This window comes from Oikopleura dioica, chromosome 1, assembly GCF_907165135.1.
Source record: "Oikopleura dioica chromosome 1, OKI2018_I68_1.0, whole genome shotgun sequence".
Taxonomy (NCBI): Eukaryota; Metazoa; Chordata; class Appendicularia; order Copelata; family Oikopleuridae; genus Oikopleura; species Oikopleura dioica.
In genome coordinates, this window is record NC_137291.1 from 5472280 (window position 1) to 5491955 (window position 19676).

At 41.9% G+C, this 19676-nt stretch overlaps 1 protein-coding gene across 2 annotated transcripts; it reads left to right on the forward strand.

The window, feature by feature from the left end:
• The first annotated feature begins 14129 nt into the window (after nucleotides 1-14129).
• Nucleotides 14130-16572, forward strand: LOC145708486 (rab11 family-interacting protein 4B-like). Of its 2 annotated transcripts, none has more exons than XM_081786162.1 (8): nucleotides 14130-14267; nucleotides 14314-14537; nucleotides 14583-14785; nucleotides 15063-15293; nucleotides 15357-15565; nucleotides 15724-15811; nucleotides 15851-15933; nucleotides 16365-16572. In XM_081786162.1, exons 1-8 carry the CDS (start codon nucleotides 14230-14232, stop codon nucleotides 16402-16404), a joined length of 1116 nt encoding a protein of 371 aa, XP_081642288.1. In that variant the 5' UTR covers nucleotides 14130-14229; the 3' UTR covers nucleotides 16405-16572. The 2 variants fall into 2 exon arrangements, with proteins under 2 accessions (XP_081642288.1, XP_081642297.1); XM_081786171.1 differs by lacking the exon at nucleotides 16365-16572 and adding an exon at nucleotides 16123-16279.
• The last annotated feature ends 3104 nt before the right edge of the window (nucleotides 16573-19676 follow it).

The window sequence follows — 19676 nt, forward strand, 5'->3', positions numbered from 1 at the left end:
GGCGAGCACTTTGCAGAATAACAAGCGGTCGATCAACATGTTCGTTGTTGGTGTGGCCAGACTCGTACTTTTCCAAAACGTTGCGAATGCTCAACACTTCAGCCGTTCTACTCGGTCTGTATGATATACCAAGTGGGCTGTATTTTCCTCCATACAATAGATACAAATCAATATTTAAGAACTCTTCAATTTTTGGCAAATCCGCTCTTGTTGGTTTAGGCCCAAATCTAACCTCCAGCATTGACGTGTTGCATTTTAAAAGATCGTCCTTAAGTTCTTGGTTGATTGTGGTTGGCACCTTTGGAGCAATTTTTTGAAGAAAATTCCACCAATTTTTCCCAAATAAAAGCGCGTGATAAATGTTTGTCGTTTCTAAATCAATGTTTCGCATTTCTGTGCCAGTTCGAAATTTCGTTCCTTCCGCATAAGAAGCAAGAAAACGCCGTTTTTTGTTTTTATCAGCATTGGATAAGCCTACAAAGATTAACTTGTAATCACATCATTTTCTCTTTAATTTACCTTCTTTTGTTTTTTTATCTGGATAGAATCTTGAAAGTTTCATTTTAGTAATATGACATTTATTGTACGTGCAGACATTTATATAAGAAACGTTATCGATCATCCTTTTCGTCTTTTGGAGTTGCCCTTGTTGACGCCGCGTGTGGTGCTATCGACTTTTGTATCCTTTGTGCACTTTTCTTCCAAAGCCTTTAATTCCGCAGACTTCCGTTTTTTACCAGAGGCGTTTTTCTCCAGGACGGTCGCTTCTAAAAAAAAAATTAACATGCGCAATTCTGTAAAGCTCAATTACCATTTCGATTTGCGTCCAGAAACAGTTCGTTTCTCGGAATTCGGAAAATGAGCGTGTCCCACGTAGCTTCAAGCGGTGTCTCAAATTCTATCCTTATTGTGACGTTTGCCGTATTTCCTTCGCGATCGTCAAAGAATAATGGAACCATCCAGAAATAATCCCGGAAAACGAAAAAATCCTGGCCAAGAGCGTTAGCTTTGTTATCCCATCTTCCATTATGCTTCATAAAATTTGTATAATGATCTGTCGCCGTAGTCCATGGTGATCGAAATTGCGGCACATTGTTGACAAAGACGGTCAGCTGCTTTATTTTGAAGTCGGGATCGGCCATTGTCGTTTTGGTGAGGCACTGTCGAAAGGATTTTATCTCATAGCGAGAGTGAGGCATTCCAGTCAGCACAATCATTTTTGGAAGGGGACCAGTATTAACCTCAATGTCGTAAGTTGACAAATTTCCGGACAGCGATTTTCGCGTCATTCGGGGATAAAAGAATGGTAGCACTCCCTCCCCTTTGACACCAGTCGAAACGGGCTTTTCCGATTTTCCGGGTTCGCAGAATACCGACTCCATAATGTAATTTTTGGGGTCAACAATATCTTCAGGATCGAGTGTATGCTTCATCCAAATGTACTTCTTTTTGTCATCCTCTGGACAAGGTGAGATGATTGGCGTTGTGACTTTAAGAGTGTGAGCCTTCCACGGAGCTTCTGCATCACCAGAGTTTATTTTTGTTTTTTGATAAAGTAGCGATTTATCAGTGTATTTTGCCTCTCCAGCTTTATAAACTTGTTCCAAATCGGTGTATTCTCCAGAGTCGTATTTTGCAGCCGTGCAATCGCAATCCTCAGCAGTTTTATGCTCCATCGGTTCACCGACAGTCTTCATTCCAGTTGGAAAGGGCCATTCCATATTTGAGACAGCGTCTTCGCTTACTCGGCACAGTTGAAACTCGCTCAATTCCATCAACACGCGCGAAATGTAATTGAGTGTAACTTCAAGCGACGGTCGTGAGCCTGGGGGTAAGACGCGAGGTTGACGCGCAAGCCCATGAGTTATTGGCGCTCGGAAATCGTAGTCGTAAAAGCATCGTTCGTATTTTTGAGGTTGATCACCAGTTTTAAAAACGACAGCTTCAGAATGAGTTTCCCATCGTTTTTGTCCATATTGCTTCCGGTTTTCAGCCAATGTTTTATTATTCCGAGCGAGCTTTATATATTCAAGCTCGTATGAATCCGCTTCCAAGCTATCGAATCGACCATATGGAAAAAGCTCGCAATCCTGCGCCAATGGAGAATAATTCAATTTTGTGATGGCTTGACTAAAGAAAGCGTGCTCGTGATCGTCAAATGATGAGAATATACGGTTGTCCAGGATTTTGATATCCAGTTTTCTTACAAGTTTTCCATGAACATCGTTGTCGGGTACATAGTTTTCGGGCATTGACAATCGAAACCGAAACATGCACTCCGAAAGTTTGAGCGAAAACTTGTCATCCGGCACTTCAAAAAGGACGCGGTTTCCACAGTCAAATTGGCCAGCTCTTGAAAGAACTTTATAGCCTTTGTACGGATCGTCATCGCAGCGAACATCACGATTGTAGAACAAAAGATTTCCAAAGTTTTCTGTCATGTGCCTAAAATATTTTATTTAAAACGTTGAACAGTTTTAGCAAATTCTGGCAAAAGCCGATCTTGCTATCAAGGGTTACAACAAGGATCAAAATTAAGATAATTAAAGAAAATGCGCTCATAACAAGTGCCAAATCCCGCGGATGCATTCTCATCGCCTGAAAGAGACTCTTCGCATTTTTCGCTTTCGCCGTCCACCAAGCGGAATAACGCCACCACCACTTGTCACAAGATAAGCCACCCGTGTTTTCGCCTGCGGCTTCTTGGACGATTTTTTCCTTTTCAATTGCTTCCTTGCTCGCGAAGTTGATCGTCGTCGTCGTAAAATTGCCATTTTGCGTGATGCTTATGCCCCTGCAATTGTTGATGAAAACGCGCCAACACAGCCTAAACAGATTCTTTATTGATTTCGCCAACACTTGTGACTTTGTTAAGTTCATTTTCATAGAAACGCCGGTTGAGCGCCGCGCCGCGTGCATCATGGAGCGTAAACGTCGGAACAAATGTGCCCCAATGAATTTTAACAATTTTATAAAGTTCGGCGGACCAATTTGCCGTTGCTCCCTTTTTAAAAGGATTTTTTCCAAGCGCATTCACTGGAATTCGGACCAAGTCCCCGATGTAAAATTTTGTTCTTGTTTTACGGGCCCCAATATTTCGACGTTTTTGCTCCAAAATCCGTCTTTTGGTGGCATATCAATAGCATTGTGTACAGTTGCGTTATACATCGCATTAATATCTTGAAGGGCATGAATCCAGCGCCGCAAACCATTGTGCTCATCAAAATAACGCTGCAGTCTCCCCTCGAGCGTTTGACTAAATTTTATTAAAATCTTCAACAGCGACGTAAACTTACATAAAGCGCTCTGCGATTGATGATTTATGACGCCCTCGAAGTTGATGAGGAGTTATTTGCCATTTCTCCAATAGCGGCAAAACGGCTCCTTTAAATTCATTGCCGTCATCGACCATAAGAAACGTGTGACCGGGTAAATCCAAGCGCTTTATGATGTCTTCAAGCGCTGCAGCCGTTTCTTCCGCCGTCTTGCGCTTTAGAGGGCGTACAAAGCTCTGACGTGATAAACCATCCACAACAACAAGAATATATCTGTAGCCATTATTGATCTCAACATCGTTGGCGAACCATTCACAAGTATCAGCAAATAGACAAGTATAAAGTCCAGTCGCAATAATGGGATTACGGCGAAAACGTGATTTGTAGGGTTTGTGCATTGAGATTGTTTTGTTACGACGTTTAAATTTTGCAAGATCCATTCCACTATAAGCAGAAGCGTTTTTCAAATTGTAAAAAAGATTTGCAGATGGCGATGTTGTGCCCGGTTCATTGCCAAAAGTTTTCCACATCGCTGATCGGGGACCCCTCATGAGGCGTGGATCCCTGCTCGCTTTGCTCCGATTCGTCCGATTGTTGAGCAGTTGTTGATCCTCTGGGCGGTTCGAATTCAGTAACCACTCGTTTTGATTTCTTTGGTCCCTTTGCGTAGGAAACATGCGGCTGTTCGCTTCCGGATTCGTTGTCACTGATGACAATGTACTTGCTTTCGTCGCTGTCGTCGCCTCTCGGGCCTGGGGTTGCCGCACGTTTTCGCTCAAATCTGACTCTTCGAAATCCATCATCTCGACGTCTTCGTTGTTGTCGTTGTTGGTTTGCATACTGCCGAATGATTCGTAGTTCATGTTCGAGTCGGCGTCGCTTTGCATATTCGCGTCTTGCAAGCCACTCAAACCTTGACGCTTCTCCGACCACTGTTGGGTGCCATTCTCGTCGATTAGCGGATCTGTCGAATTCCACCATCCGGTGTCGCTCTCGGGGAGCTCTTGAATATCTGGGAGTCTCTGATTCAATTTCTTCAACGGGGGTTCGCTCTCGCCTGTCATCATGGTTAGAAACGAAATTCCCCCGGTTCGCGTGATCAGAGCGGGCGCTACTACCGGCGAAGCGCTTGTTGGTGACGTTGGATCTCCGATTCCAATCTTGTTCAGATTGTTGGATAGATTCATTTGCCATGAAGCCGCGATTTCCAGTGGGTTCTGACCCGTTGCCACTTGCTGCGCGTTTGTTTTGATCTTTGCCAACGCGCTGTCCATCGGTTTGGGTGTCTCGACCGACCCCGTTCTTGCGATACTCGGGGTCGTCTGGAGTGTCGTCCCAGTCGGAAAAGTCGTCGTAGTCTTCGCCAAATTCTCCGAGAGCCTTCGATTTCCCAACGGGATAAACTCGGTCGCATATTCGTCCAAGTAAGCCGGCCGTTTTACTCGCCTCTTCGTCATAGTCTGGATAGGGAGAGCCTTTTGTTTTTGGAGCGGTAAATCGTATTTCACCGGTATCTGGATTTGTTTCGTACTCGGAACAAAAATGGTCTATACAGTCAAGCGGGATGCACGCGTACGGATTTGGCATTTCATTAGAAAATGATAATTAAGCTAAAAAAACGAGTATTTATATACTTAGTCTGTTAATGCTGCTTACGTTTTCTCTTTCTCTTCCGGTCTGTACGTTAAACTAGATATACATAGAATTTATAGTATATAAACGTGCGCCATCGAGTGTTAATCCTTTACGCGCATATAAATACCCCTGCGAAACGGCAAATCTGGCAAGACTGTCAAAAAATGAATCCAGTTGAAGCTGAAGCTAGAGAAAACTGCTGGCCCGTACAAGCGGAGATTTCTGGTTATCGAACTGATCTTTGGCCTACCCGATACTTTGTCCGTGCGACCCCTGTTGAGGGTGGTTTGCGAATCGACGAGAAACTACCTGCCTGGTACAATCGTCTTGAAGAAGGTGTCGAATTCACCGCCTTTGTGAGCGACCAAACTTTCAACTTGAACAACCCCGAGGAGAAAGCGTACTTTGAGTCGCTTGAGAAGAAGTTTAAGCGAAAAACCGGCGTCATCTGGCTCACCGACTGCCTGGATCGTAAGAAGGCGGGCTACGAGCCTGAGGGAAAAACCAAGGGACTCTTTGTTGCCCGGGCTTTTACAGCATGCCCAACTATTTAGCTCGTTACTGTGAAGACTTGCGATTTGAGCACCCCTGTTGCTTATTGGTGAGTGGCCACTCGGGCGCTGGAAAATCAAATTTTATAAAAAATACGATAGAGCATAATGGAATCAGAGGTACTATCAAAACAATTTTTTATTTTATGCCCCGATTAGAACCCTTAGATATTACTCCCGCTCCACATCAGCGTCTTTTTGTCATGGCGGGTCTTCCAACGCAAAGTTGGATAGACGATACTTTTAAAGACAGTACGCGTGATACAATGCTTGTTATCGACGATATGTGGAGCGCGTGTATTGAAAGTCCTGTAATTGAACAATTAGTAATTTATGGCCGTAGGCATCAGGGGATCTCGCTTGCATTTACATGTCACAATTTCTTCGAGCGATCTAAGAGGTCAATAACAATACGGTAAGTCTCTAAATTTGAATAACATTTTTGATTTATTTTTAGTCTTTGCATGACCGCAGTCATCTCGTTTATCAGTGAAGCCGATTTGAGTGCAAACCGCGTCATCTTCAGCAAAATGGGATTACTCGAGCCATTCAAGGCTGCTATCGACCTCTTCAAGAAGAAACGCGTTTCAAAGCATCAATACGTTATTGCCCGAAAGGATGTTACAAAACCAACACAGGCGAAATTCTACACTAACGTCTACGGTGAAATACCCGGATTGAACGGTGTTCCTTGGGTTCTGGCTTTTGATACTGCAAAACACGTTTATTCTTCCAACATCAAATATTTTTGTTTTATTGCAGGCAAAAGAGCTAAAATTTTATCGCAGGTAGATTGAGTGTGCACAGTTTTGAATCAATTTTGACAGGATTGTTCATCTTAGCAATCGCGGTAAGTGGCTGATCGTCGGGATGTGAGGAAAGAATGAGGCGGTACAATTTACTTTCGATTCGAGTTATAGCCTTGCTGAGCTGGATTCTTCTTTTTCTGAATTTTTTCAAGCCTTCTTCTACTTTATCGATTCTGGCCCGAAGTTTTATATTAACCGGATGGTCTGCATTTTTCGGAACGGTGTGCCTTGCCTTGTAGTTTTTCCATTGTCGCTCCTGCATAAGCAGCTTTCGAATTTCAACTTCACTTTTGCCAAAAAGTTCTTTGAAAATGGCTAGTTGCTTCATAAAGAGATTTATCTCGACTTGAGTAGGAGTGTGCCATTCAACATGGGCAGAAAAGTCTGAAAAAATTTCAACGCGATATATCCGTAAAAGTTCCATACTTTCTTGAGTGTCTGGTTCTCATTTTATCGCAATAAAAATGGCGCCATCAAATACAACCGATTTCACACAATAGCGGGATATTGCTTCAAAAGAGCGCATAACGCTTTGTTTTGATCATTGGCAGTGTGAAATTGCCGATAGAAAAAAGGGAAACCATAACGGTGTGATCGATCTGAGACAACAGTAGCACAGTAGATATTCAACAAAATTGTTAAAATGAATGCATGGCCTCTATTTGAGTTTTTGAACTGATGCCTATAGCTTAACATCACATAAACTACCAACAAGACCAATTTTGACTCTTTATCATAAAAAGGCAAAATTTATTTTCTAGAATTATTATTGTTTATTGCAGCTTAAAACGTAAATTTGAGAGATATACAGTGTTAAAAGCGCATAGTTTGTTTGCAGATGCTAAAAATCAACACCCTCGCCATTCAGGCTAAATCCACGCCCTCCTTTGGTTCGAATATGAACTTTAACTCGTTGCTGCAGAAGATCGTCGTACAGCTGGGAAGCGTGATCTTGGCGCAGTGCACAGAGGCGTAGAGCTTCCTTGTGAATTGCCTCACGCTCCTCCTCTCGAAGATTCGCTCCAAGCTCGTTGACGAGCGAGTCTGAACATTTTATAAGATTGATGAAGTTTCAAGGACATTCTTACCGACTTCGTGCGCTTCTTGGTCGTTGATGGCATTTCCCGGAAGCCCGTTGAGAGCGTCGAGCCCCTCACCAAATTCGATGGGCTCTTCTCCGATGCCGGGGTCCATTTCGCCGCCCTGCATCGGACCGGGCTCGTTTTCTTCGACATTGTTTTGTTGACCCTCGGCTGTGTTTGGATCGTAATCCAACGCTTTAAAATTTTTTCAATTTATTCAATTAGCGCAAAATTTACCTTGTGGCCTTTGCAAGTTTCGTTGCACAGCGTCGATAGATCGTCGAATTTTATTCTTCAACTCCTTGCCGGATTTACGAATATCCAAGCGCGGAATCTCGGGGGTTTCGGCTTGGAGGAAACGTTCCATTCGAGCGAGGTTTCGTTTGGTTTCGGCCACAATTTTTCGTAGCTCCGAAAAATTCTACCACAAAAAATATTTCTGCCTGACTGATACTAAAATTACCTGTTTTTTCATTTTAGTGTTGTTGTTAGCCTGCAAAAATCAAACTGATTTAAATTTCTGCCAAAGATCAAAACAAAAGCCGTGTTCTAGAAAATTTTTTCATTTTTATTGTTGACATTGACAAAAAAAGAAAATAAAAGACAATAACACTCAGTAAAAAGTCAGGGAGCTTTTCGCCATCAATGTTCGTCGTTTTGCGTCTTCATAAGCGAAATAAGCAGATGCTTCTTTAATTTCACAGATTATGACTCGTCGTCGGGCGAGGCTGAGATCTTAAAAAAGTAAAGAAAGTGGTCGACATTTCTAAAGCTTACTTTTCCAATCAGGGCAGCAATTCTCCAAGTTCTCAAGTTCCGATTCTGTAAAAAAATCCTCAACTTTCTCGAGGATGAACTTTGCTCCAGACCCCTGGACCGCCTGTTTCGGCTTTTGACAGCCCGAAGAAGGAGACGGATCAATTGGGCGAGTAAATACATCATCGACAGCGTCGCATGCTTCGACAAAAGCCGCTACAATGTCACTTGTTGCCGACTCCGAGTCCGGAACATGCTCGTCGATCGGATCGACCGGGGTCTTGGCATCTTCGTTTTGAACAAGTTGACCAGCTGATTCGACCAAATCGCTCATACTCTCAAAAAAATAAATTAAGTGGTTATTTAAAGGACGGAATCCGCAGAGGGTGCTTTTTTTGCGGTATCTACTCTTGCATCACTCACAAGTATTTCGACTTTTTTTATATATTTATCGAGATATTTTTTAGGGAACGCGTATTTTTCCAAGATATTTTGGCGAGCTTGTAAATATTTAAGTGACTCGAGATGCCCAATTAATTGCGCTCGTGAGAAAAATTTAAAATTGGGAATCATTTCATCAATGAGACTTTTAATATACCCATCAATGTACGCTTCAGAATGCTTTTTTCGATCGCGTGACATGTAATCGCGAACAACTGTCTCCGCAAATAAAACATACGCCCCTATAACATAGGGGCAATTTAAATTGGTCCAAAATCTTGTGAGCCATGCAAAATGGTGCGTAAACGAACGGTACACCACTTTTTGTCGAACTAGATCAACAGTATAATTGGATTCGTTTTGAAAGTTATCGTTGTCAGGGGGCTCAAGGCGGCGGCGATATTCTAAATCGCGATAAATGACCACTTGATCGTGACTTCCGCAGCTGCGGCTTTTGTAGTTTAGAACAGAAAATCCAGAGTCAGTATTAAAGAGTCTGCTCAAATCTGATTCAAATTCTCGTTCGTCCGACACGGTTGCCCGCTGATGCCACTGTGAAAAGTCTCTTAGTGAAAGTGGCCAATTCTATCACATGAGATCACAATGGGCAAATTTCACTAGCCTGTGGGTACGTCTCCAATACTCATCATGATTTAAACCTTTCAAAAATGTATGAATCGGCAGCACTTAAAATGTTCTTAATCCTAGCAATCATAAATACTGACTGCGTGATTAAAAAACATTCTCTGAAACTTCCTTGAGATGCGCACGAACGACCTGGAACCATGCTTTCTTCTCTTCGTCGTATTCTTGACTCACCCTGAATACAACTCGACTTACGGTGTCTGTTGAGGAAGTACCGATGACAAGTTCAAGCGCCGAAAAGGGGTTATTTTCACGTATTCTCGGAAAAGGTTGATTTTCAATTTGCAATTTTCTACCATGACACTTGAGTGTATAGAAATGTGCCATTGTCGGAAAATTTGTACTCGCAGCGTGCTTTTATACTCCACCGATCCTCAATTTTTGACATTAAGACGAAGACACCGTAAATTAAAATTGCCGGATTAGCAACTATATGTAGTATAAGCCGCCTTTAAATACCATTGTCGATGACATCAATGTGTCACTTTTAGTATGCCTCGGATTGAAATTAAAATCCACGAGGAAACCGAGCCAACTGCTATCATGAACGAACGTTCTGAGCCCAAAAAGCGACCAAAACGTTCGCGTGATCCCCAGAAGGAAACTGAAAAAACATTCAAGGATCAGAAAAACATAACAATAGAGCGTCTTGCAGAATCCGGTAATTTATTTTAAAACGATCATGCTTAACTTTTTTACGTAGACTCTTATGAAGAATCCCTTAATATATTACGGGAATACTTCTGTGACGAAGAGGGGCGAGTGGCGGACAAAATCACAAATTACGCTTTGGAGCTGTGCGAAGATCTCTTCAGCGATCTCGCGGAGCTAACCGAGCGCAAATCCAAGCCAGCACCTGCAAAACGTGGACCGGGGCGACCACGGAAAAATCCGCCACCTCCATCAAAGCAACCAGAATCAGATGACACGCAACTTGAAGACGGGGAAATCGAGCCTGCTGAGCCAACGGAAAGTAAGCAAGATGGTGAAATTATGAAAGTTATTTAAGTTAGAAAAATCAAAACCAACGCCCTCCCAAGATGAGCCGCCTGATAGCACAACGGGAAAACGTTCTGTCCGAACCACGAACAAAAAGTAAAGACCCTTCATTTTCTGTATTCTGAGCACTGTACATGTTGAACAGTTCTTTATTTTAGGCGTTTATTTATCTGCTGCTGCGAATTGTTTATAGATCGCTCATTATGTATTATTTTCATCATAAAATGCGAAAAAATAAAAAAAGTCATCTGAAAATTTCTTAATTTTGTGTTAAAAATAATGGCTGGCCAATGTTTTGCTCATTGACAGCACTTGTTTAAAACTGGGTTAATGTTTTGATCATTGACAGCACTTTTTTAAAACTGGGTAAATGTTTTGATCATTGACAGCAGGTTCAATTCTTTAAGCATATGTTTTTATCTTTGGCAATGTTTCTGCACAAAAACCCGATATTTTGCTCTTTGGCAAGACTGCATGCAAATTGTGCTTTTGCTGATTTTTACTTATCGGATGCATAAAGTTAACACATTTTTAATGGGATAATTTATTTACTCTAGAAGTATGGCTGGATTACATATGAATTTTTGAAGTTCATTTTAAGAAAGAAAGCGTTTCTAAACAGTCAAGCGGATTTTACAAAGTGATGCGAAATAATCAACAGCATTTTGATATCATTTTAAAATTTCTTCGGTGGACTTCAATGGATTGCAAATTATTTTGTTTCATTTTAGACATTGAATTTATCAATTTTGGAGTAAAAAATAATGATATTCATTTTAAAGTACATAAACAATGTAACAGAAAACCTATTCAATGCAAGGGAATCAGAATCATTTTTTTAGAATTATCATTTTATAAAAATAGAGATAACAGGGAGTACGTCATTCATAATACTCATTTTGAACTCATTTTATCAATCATTTGAAGCTTCTTATTGAATATTTTTTTCAGGTTAAGCCAGAAGTTATTCATTTTATAAGGTTCTCTTCAATTTATTTCAATCCAGCTTGCCGAGATTTTCTCATTTAAAAAAGTTGAGGCTATTTTGTTTTTTATTCGTGCATATTTATCAAGTGAAGAAAAGAAGCTTCATGCCATTGCTTAAATGCCCTCGAAGAATCGTTACGCAAAGCGGGATGAATTGATTTTAGATTTTATGCTCAGCCGGTGAGATTTTTGACAAGCGATAAGATCGATGCTTATTATAAGGAGGAAAGTTTGAATAAATATTTATTATAACTGTATTAATACGTGTGTTATCTGTACACTTAAGATTGACAATGTCGCTTGCTTGCTTAAAATATTAATAAAAACTTCGAAATACTGATTTATGGTTTTTGTTTTTTTAATGACGACAGTAAGACAGATAGGAAAACAGATTGCTTGGATTAGTCCAACGAATCTTCTAGGAGATCCGGATGATCACTTGCTTTGGTTGATTGAAACCGAATTGGTTGATAGCCTGGCAAGAGTCTCTTTGGAGTTGCTGCGAGTGCGTTGAAAATAATGAGATCGTAATTGTAATAGTGATTACAAGGATCGTCATACGCGGACTCTAGTAAGGATTCGAGGTATCGATCTTTCACTCGGCAAACAGAGTTGGAGCAGGAATTGTCTTTTATTATTCGCGTCATATCGTAGCCCACTTGAGTAATAAATGATTGACCGCCAGATGGCGGATAAACTACCCCTGAGTTGACTAGAATGTCTCTATATAGATCGGGATTAGCAAGCAATTGGTTTGCAAGCGATACAATTTCGTCTTTGGATTTTTCGACAATTTTGGTAGTTGGCGGCCAATCTCGAGGCATTATTCCGCTCATTTTACTGCGATATTAAGATTCTGCGATTATAAAGACGAGGGAGTGGCATCATCTAGCGACAGAGGATTAGGAGCGAGAGAAATCGGACGTCTTGTTCAGTTGCTGTGTGTTCGGCAGAAAAAATGAGTCGATATTGATTTTCGATGATCTGCGTCATTGTTGTGATCTTTGGCAGTTCTAAAAATAGACAGTAAATGGGCGCGCAATTTGAAAATGCGTAGGTAGGATCTGACCAATGGGACCTACATGGATCTTGGAAAAGGCCTATCTACACACTATACTACTCACGGTGGCGCAAAAAATGACGAAAAAAAAGCTTTTCCTCCAAATCAACCCTTTTCTTCTTCTTTTTTTTTTCTTCTGACATTCTTACCCACTTTTTTTCTTCACTCGATTTTCGAAGAATTTATTGAAAAAAATCAGAGAAATTGGAAATTTGAAAAAATCGCGAAAATTGACAAAAAAATGAAAAAAAAAAAGAATTTGCGAAGCATTTATATTTTAGAGAAGTTTTTGCTTGAGGAACGAAAATCTCTAGAATTAGCCTACGCAGCACTTCAGAAGCAGAAGCGCGAAATTGAGATGAGAGAACACGCGAAATTTAGAAAAAAAATACTAAACTAGTTGTTTGTTATCTTTGTATTTAATTCATTATGAAAAATAAGAAAAAAAATAATTTATAATTTAATTATTGAAAAATTGGAGAAATTAAAATTTTTGTCTTTTTTAGAATTTTGAATTTCGGATGGTAAAAAAGAAAGCGAAAACGAGCGACAGAAAAAAACTCAAATCTGAAAAATCGGGAAAAAAGAAGCAGCCTTCAAAACTGGACAAATGCAACGCGACTTTGGACAAGTTGAAGTCGCTCCTTCAGGAATCGGATCCAGATTATTTTTAGTCGTTAAAAATGACTGTATTGATTTTCGCAGACAGTTCCAATTAAATCGATACTTAGCGAAAGATATAAAACTGTCTTTTGATCCGAAAAAAGAGCAGGCAAAGAGCTGAAACGAGAAAATCCCATTTTCAATCAGAATCAAATGAGGTTTAGATTTCTTCCTCTCTTTACAAGTCCCTATCTCCTTAAATTTTTACTGGGGCCGAAATATTTTGATACCGAAATCGAAAAGCCGCTTGCGGCTTCGAGCTAAAAATAATGGAATAGCCGCGCGAGGCGCGGCTTTCATTTGAGATCACCAAAACGGACCAAATTGTAATAGTAATGGTCTGTTCTGATGATCACAAATGAAAGCCGCGCCTCCCGCGGCTATTCCATTATTTTAGCTCGAAGCCGCAAGCGGCTTCTCGACTTTGGTGTCAAAATATTTTGGTCCTCTATTTTAGGAGATAGGGGCTAGCAAAAGAGAAGCTTCTGAGATTCTGCGACTCAGCATTATTCCAAATTTATAATTTTCGCTGAGAAAAAGTTAAAAATAATCAACAAGTTGAAGACAATGGCCCTGGGGTCATTTTCAAAGCTCGTTGTCAGCTCCTTGAAAAGAATCGCCTTTCTCGAAGAATTGGAGAAAGACGGCTACTAGCAACGAAAAGCAGCGAAAGACGAAAAGAGAAAGAAAGAGGGCTTCACTTTTACTGCTTCAACTAAAAATCACTTTCGCGTATTTTAAACTGCCGCCTGACCTTCTTTTGTTGCTTCAACTCGCGCTTCCTGCATGTAACTACTTTTTTGCTTCTTTCTGAAGAATTATGCGAAAATAGAAAATATCATCAAAGAGAGTCTAGTAGACTCAGTCTACTTTTCAAGGCCTTTCATACCGTAAGAAACCTGTCTAAGAGTCTATTTTCCGATCAGGAAAAACTGCTTTGAACCCTGTTTTTTGAAATCAGGCTTTGAAATGGAGAATTCTAGTGATCTCTCTTATTTTTCTGTCCTGCGTAAGATTTGAGAAAAAGTCTCCTTATTCCTGTTTGCGAACCCTTACATGCGTTCCTGAGTGAAAATCCTGAGTGTTATACAGGCCTGAGTAGAAAAGCCCTGACCTGTTTTCCTGAAATTAGTTTAATTTTGGAAATTAACTAAAAAAGCCTGTCTCTGACCTTGACCCTGAAAACAGAACGCCAAGGTCCTGGCTCAAAATTTAGCAGTCATCTTTTGGCATCGATTTTTACCGACGAATTTCAGAATCATTGTCTTCCTTTTAAAACGCTGCTTCCAGTCGAAATTCAAACTGTGCCTGTAAATGCTTCTGTAAATGGCTGAAGAATCTTTTGAAGACTACGGCTCCGGCGGGTAAGATTCATTTTCTTCTTTCTTATTTCTCAAGTGGAATTTCTAGCGATGCGTCGCCGTTCGGAAATTCGAATTTTCGTCGCTCGATCAATCGAAAATCTGGGCGATTTCGTCGACCGAGGCCGGATAAAAATGCGAATTTGTCGATTCCGAATGGAAATGGCAATCTTTCGCCAAATGATGCGACGATTGAGTCGGACATTGACGATTTAACAGATGCCATGGGGACGATGTCCAGGAGGATTATGAGGATAGAAGAAGAACGACAAGGTGCAATAAACGAAAAAAGACGAGATTTTCTGATCTCTATTTTAGCGAAACAAGAACACACGGAGCAAGTAAAAATCGAAAACACGGAATTGAAACTGCGCGTCAACGAACTGGACAACAACTACCACGATCTGCAGCTGAAATACGACGAAATGAAACAATCCGAAAGAGCGAAGGCGAGAGACGATCTCGAGAAATTGAAGAAAGAAAAGAATCTTGAACTGGAACTCGCTAATCAAACCATTTCTGTAAGTCTCTTCAGCAGAAAAACACTTATATTGAGTCAATTGACGGGCTTGGGCGGGCCACAAAATTCGCGACAAAATATGCGCCGGCGGCTTTCTGAGGTCTGATTGGCTTCACAGAATCGTGAATCTGATTGGCTAAGAAACTTTGTCTATCGAAATATCCTAGCCAATAAGAAAGTTTAATCCGTCTAACTGGCCAATCAGACGTCGACTACCAACCTACGCAATTTTTTTGGCAAAATTTTGTCGCCCCCCCCCTTTTTTACCTCATTTTTAGCAACAAAAAGAAGAAATCGCTCGAATAACGAAGGAAAACGACAAGTATCGCCACAAAGCTGAAAAATACAAGAAACAACTCGAAACCTTGCAAGACAAGCTCGACGCGGCGCATGTCAAAGTCGAAGATCAAATGGAAAAGTATCAGAAACTCAACGAGTCGACTTCCAACGAAAGAGAAAGATACACGAAGCAACTGTCTTCGCATACAACCGAAAAACTTCAATTTCAGGCACTTTTTTCAAAAATCAAGATTCAACATTTGAAATTAACATTTTTGAAAAATCGGGAAAAGACGCATATCGCCCAGCTAGAAGCAGAAAACAAGCAGCTTCAGACAAAATACGAGGAAATGAAGAAACAAGCGGTCGACGCTGTCACTTTGGTCAAAACTCAGGACGAGGCAAAACCTTCAGAAGTCCAAAATCTGCAAGATGAAAATGATAAGCTGACCCAGCAAATCGAAGATCTCAACCTTCAACTCTTACAGCAGCATATTGCGAAAGGAAACAAGTTAAGAATAGGCTTGATAGAAGGCTTTAATAAATTGAGAAGCCGCACTTTGCGCGGCTCAAATAATTTTAGACTCGAAGACCCAAGGGGCTTTTCGTTTCTCATTATTTCACTAGAAAAACTCCAAGCTGAATTTAAAAACTTGCAACAGCCAAAGATTTCCAGCGCTCAGGAGAAGCGGAGGATTCTTTCGCCAACGAAATCGGCCTCATGGAAGCTGATGAAATTGCAATAAAGGTAATTTGTCTTCCTGTTTTCGTCTCTGACCATTTCTAGTACTCTGAGTTGAAATGTCAGCACCAGCAGCTTCAAGAATATTTGGACACGCTTTTGACGACTATTCTTGAGCGAGATCCGAGGTATCGACTTTTTAGCTGTTTAGTCGTAGTTAAGGGTTTTATTTTCGACGCTCTGGCCAATCGAAACCAAGCAGGAGCTGGTCGAGTATTTTGATTGGACTAACATCTTGAACAAGGGTTTTGATTGGCCGAGAGTCGAAAGCTGATTCTAGCGTAGTATTGTGTTGTAATCGTAGCATTGTATTTTAGCATCCTCGAGCAACAACCCAATCCCTACAAATAACCCTAACTCGGCTAAAAAAGAAGCCTAAACAGCAAATAATCCAGCAAAAATCGAAACACCAAAACCCGCCAACGCACCGAAATATCATAAAACGCCAAAAGTTTTATGAGAAAACACGCGTGATTGTAATTTATGATTATTGTCGTCGTTGTTCGACAAAAACAATTTTTAAAATTATGCGATTTTTTGTTATTTTATGTTGTTTTAGCTTGCTGGAAAAACGCCACGAAAAGACTGAGGGGAAATAAGTACTCCCAGTAAAGGCATGAAAAAACCTTTTTTCCAACTTTCCGTTTCTGAAAAAAAACTTCGCAAAAATCATATTTCAAAAACACTGTTTCTTGTATTTATCAAAGTATCAATCTTCTCGCTCATCTTCCTTCTTCTCAGTTGCAAAAATAAAAATTTCAAGAATATGCATTTTTGATAAGCAATTAACAACTTGCATGCTAAGTTTCGCTTGAAAAAAATTATTAATTATGCGCAGGCTTCTTGATTTTTGATCTCCCTACCTTTTATCTTCATTTATTTATCAGCGATTTTAAATTAAGAAAAATCAAATGATTTTAATTAGTTATTTCTATATTTATACAGCGCAAATAAACCTACACTTATACTTGTACGTGGTATTTAATAAACACTAAGGGTGTCCGCAATCAAATAAGAGCTTTTGGTAGATGATGAAGATCGCTGTTGACACCCTTAATTTTAATTGTAACTGGTGTCAAAATTTGATTTTGTATTTTCTGTCCTTGTAAGCGTCTAAGTACTGCTGTATGCTCTCTATACTAGACGGTTCTCTTGCAGCTAGTCGTAGCCTCTACTGTATCTTCAATAAAACACGAGGAAAGGTAGTTTCCGAAAAAGCGTGTATTCTGCACTTTTACTGTGCGCGGACTGAAGCAGTGAACGTAAAAGTGGCAGAGAAGAGCGCGGCGCGAGATCCTGATCAGATCTCTAACCGACTTAAGCACTTAGACCTCACAGCTCCCCAGATTCTAGAGACGTTTCGAGAATCTTCAGTTGAAGAGTTGAAGTCGGGAAGATGAGTCATCGTAGTAGAGCAGAAGGGAAAGGAGAAAGGAAAGGCGGCCAATCAGCACAGCGCGGCGTCGGAATTGCACCAGCGTAGAGACGAAAAGTCGAGAAAAGTCGGACGAAGATCGAACCATTTCCGGACAGCGACAGCCAATCAGAGCGCGAGAAGAAGTAGACTCGCGCGAGACGAGTTTTCTTTTAAGAAAACTTCTCCTTTTCTACGAATAACTCTTGCGAGTTGGGTCAACTTGAATCAGAGAAGGTTTTTTCCTGATTCGGCCACCACGGACGGTCAAATTTTCGAAGATGGAAGAAAGATCAGCTGACGAAGATGACGAAGACAAATGATGTCCATTTAGAGAGTCTGCCGCACTACAACGAGGAGCAGAAGTCGTCTCAACAGGTAAATCTTGAACATCATTTTCTACCAAGTCGGTCGAGCGAGGCGTAGTTGAAGTTGACGTTGATGGGGCGGGCGCGGTCGAATTTCTAGCAGTCGAGGGAGGAATTGAAGCAGTATTTTGACGCTTCGGATCAGGTGACGAGTCGGGACTCGCCCTTTTCCTCTTTTTTCTAGTTGATTTGCCAGAGGTTGTATTTTGCTTTTCAGCAGCCGGCCTCCCAACCTTTGGTAATTTTGCTAGAGGTTCGGAATATGAACCTGAAGCGCCGACCGGTCGATTTTGAGGAGAATCAAGATCATCGCCACAGATGAGCTCTTGTTCTAAAGCACGGTCGGAGGGAGATTTTAGATGATCCTTGCGCGGAGGTACCAGACGCAGATGAGATCGGTGGACCCAGTCACAAAAGTCGGCTCCGTCGACGATTTTAACCACGGATTCGGAGGCTTTGACGACTTTGTAAGGGCCTATCCAGTTACAGTTGGAGTCCTTGGCAGCCTTAGTGACGGGTCTGTAGAGATGAACCATGTCGCCGTATTTGAGAAGGCGAGCGCGATGAAGACGCTTATGTTGGCGTTCCAGAGCCAGGTCAGCAGAGCGGTTGGCGATTTTCGCCAATTTCGAGAGCATTTGAATCCGCTTTCTGACGATTTTGCCGTAAGATTCAGGCGAGTTAGAGCGTACATCGGGGTCATGTAGAGTTTCAGGAACTGTGAAGTTAGGACGACGGCCAGTAACGAGAGTATGAGGTACCTGACCAGTAGACCTGTTCCTGTGAGAGTTCATGAAGGCGACGCAGTAAGGGATAGCATCAACCCAAGTCATGTTTCGCTCATGAGTCAACATAAAAACCATGTCCTTGAAGGTTCTGTGGGACCTTTCAAGATTACCAGTAGATTCAGGGCGATAAGCGGTGTGATACTGCGGCGTGATACCAAGTTGAGAGTAGAGTTCCTTCATAGTAGCAGAGACGAATGCGGTACCACGGTCAGAACTGACGATTTTTGGCACAACTTGATGCCGTAGAACCACCTCTTCGACGATTGTGCGTGCAGCATCGATCGCTCGCTCCCCAGTGCAAGCTCGAGCGACGAAAAATCGCGTGAATGTGTCGAGCACGGTGCAGCAGAAGCGTTTGCCAGCACAGTTGGGGAAGACGGTGAAGTCGATCATGATCGTTTCGAAGGGCTTAGAGCCGCGGGGAACATGTTGCATTTGAGGTAGAGCCACTTGCCCTTGGTTACCTTTACGCTTCGCGCAAATCATGCAGCTCTGCACGTAGTTTTGTGCATCTTCCATGTAGCGAGGCCACCAGTAGCTGCTGAGAGCTTCAATAACTCGAGGTACACCAGGGTGAGCTGAGTTGTCATGAGCTTTTCGAAGTTGCTCGATCGCGAGTTTAGGCGGTAAAACTTGGCGCTTTTTACCATTGCGCACGTGGAGAAGTACATTTGTACGGGAACAAATGCGGAAATGCTGCCAGTTGACGCGATACAATTCGTAGTTAGAATCGCGTTTGTCGAGTAGAACTTGCTTTGGGTCGCGTTTGTGCTTTTCAAGAGCATCAATGAGCTTTGCCAAACCCGAGTCGGCGCGCTGGGCATTAGCAAGTTGAAGTAGATCCTCGACATTCTGGTTGAGGGTGAACTCGTCGCCAGTGGAGCATGTAAGTGCGCGAGTGAGACCTTCGCGGAGCGGTTTCGAGGAGAGGATTTCGGCGGGATAACAGTATCCTTAGTACACCAGCTGGGGATGTAAGCGCGGAGGCCACCGAAGTCGACAAATTTACCGGCTGACTTCTGATTGTCAGACGGAGGGTCCTTTTGACACCGAAGGGCCGCGAGAAGAGATCTGCCCAGACGTTTTGCTCGCCAGGGAGATACTCGACGATGAATCTGTACGCGCTCAGTTCGTCCATCCAGCGAGCCAGTTTTGCGTTCTTGTGGTCAACCGAGTCAATATATTGAAGAGCTCGATGGTCGGTTTTCACCACAAAGGGCTTGCCGCGTAGGAAGTACTGAAATCTGCGGACGCCAAACAAAATGCCATAGGCCTCGCGTTCCGTGCAGCTCCAGCGCTGC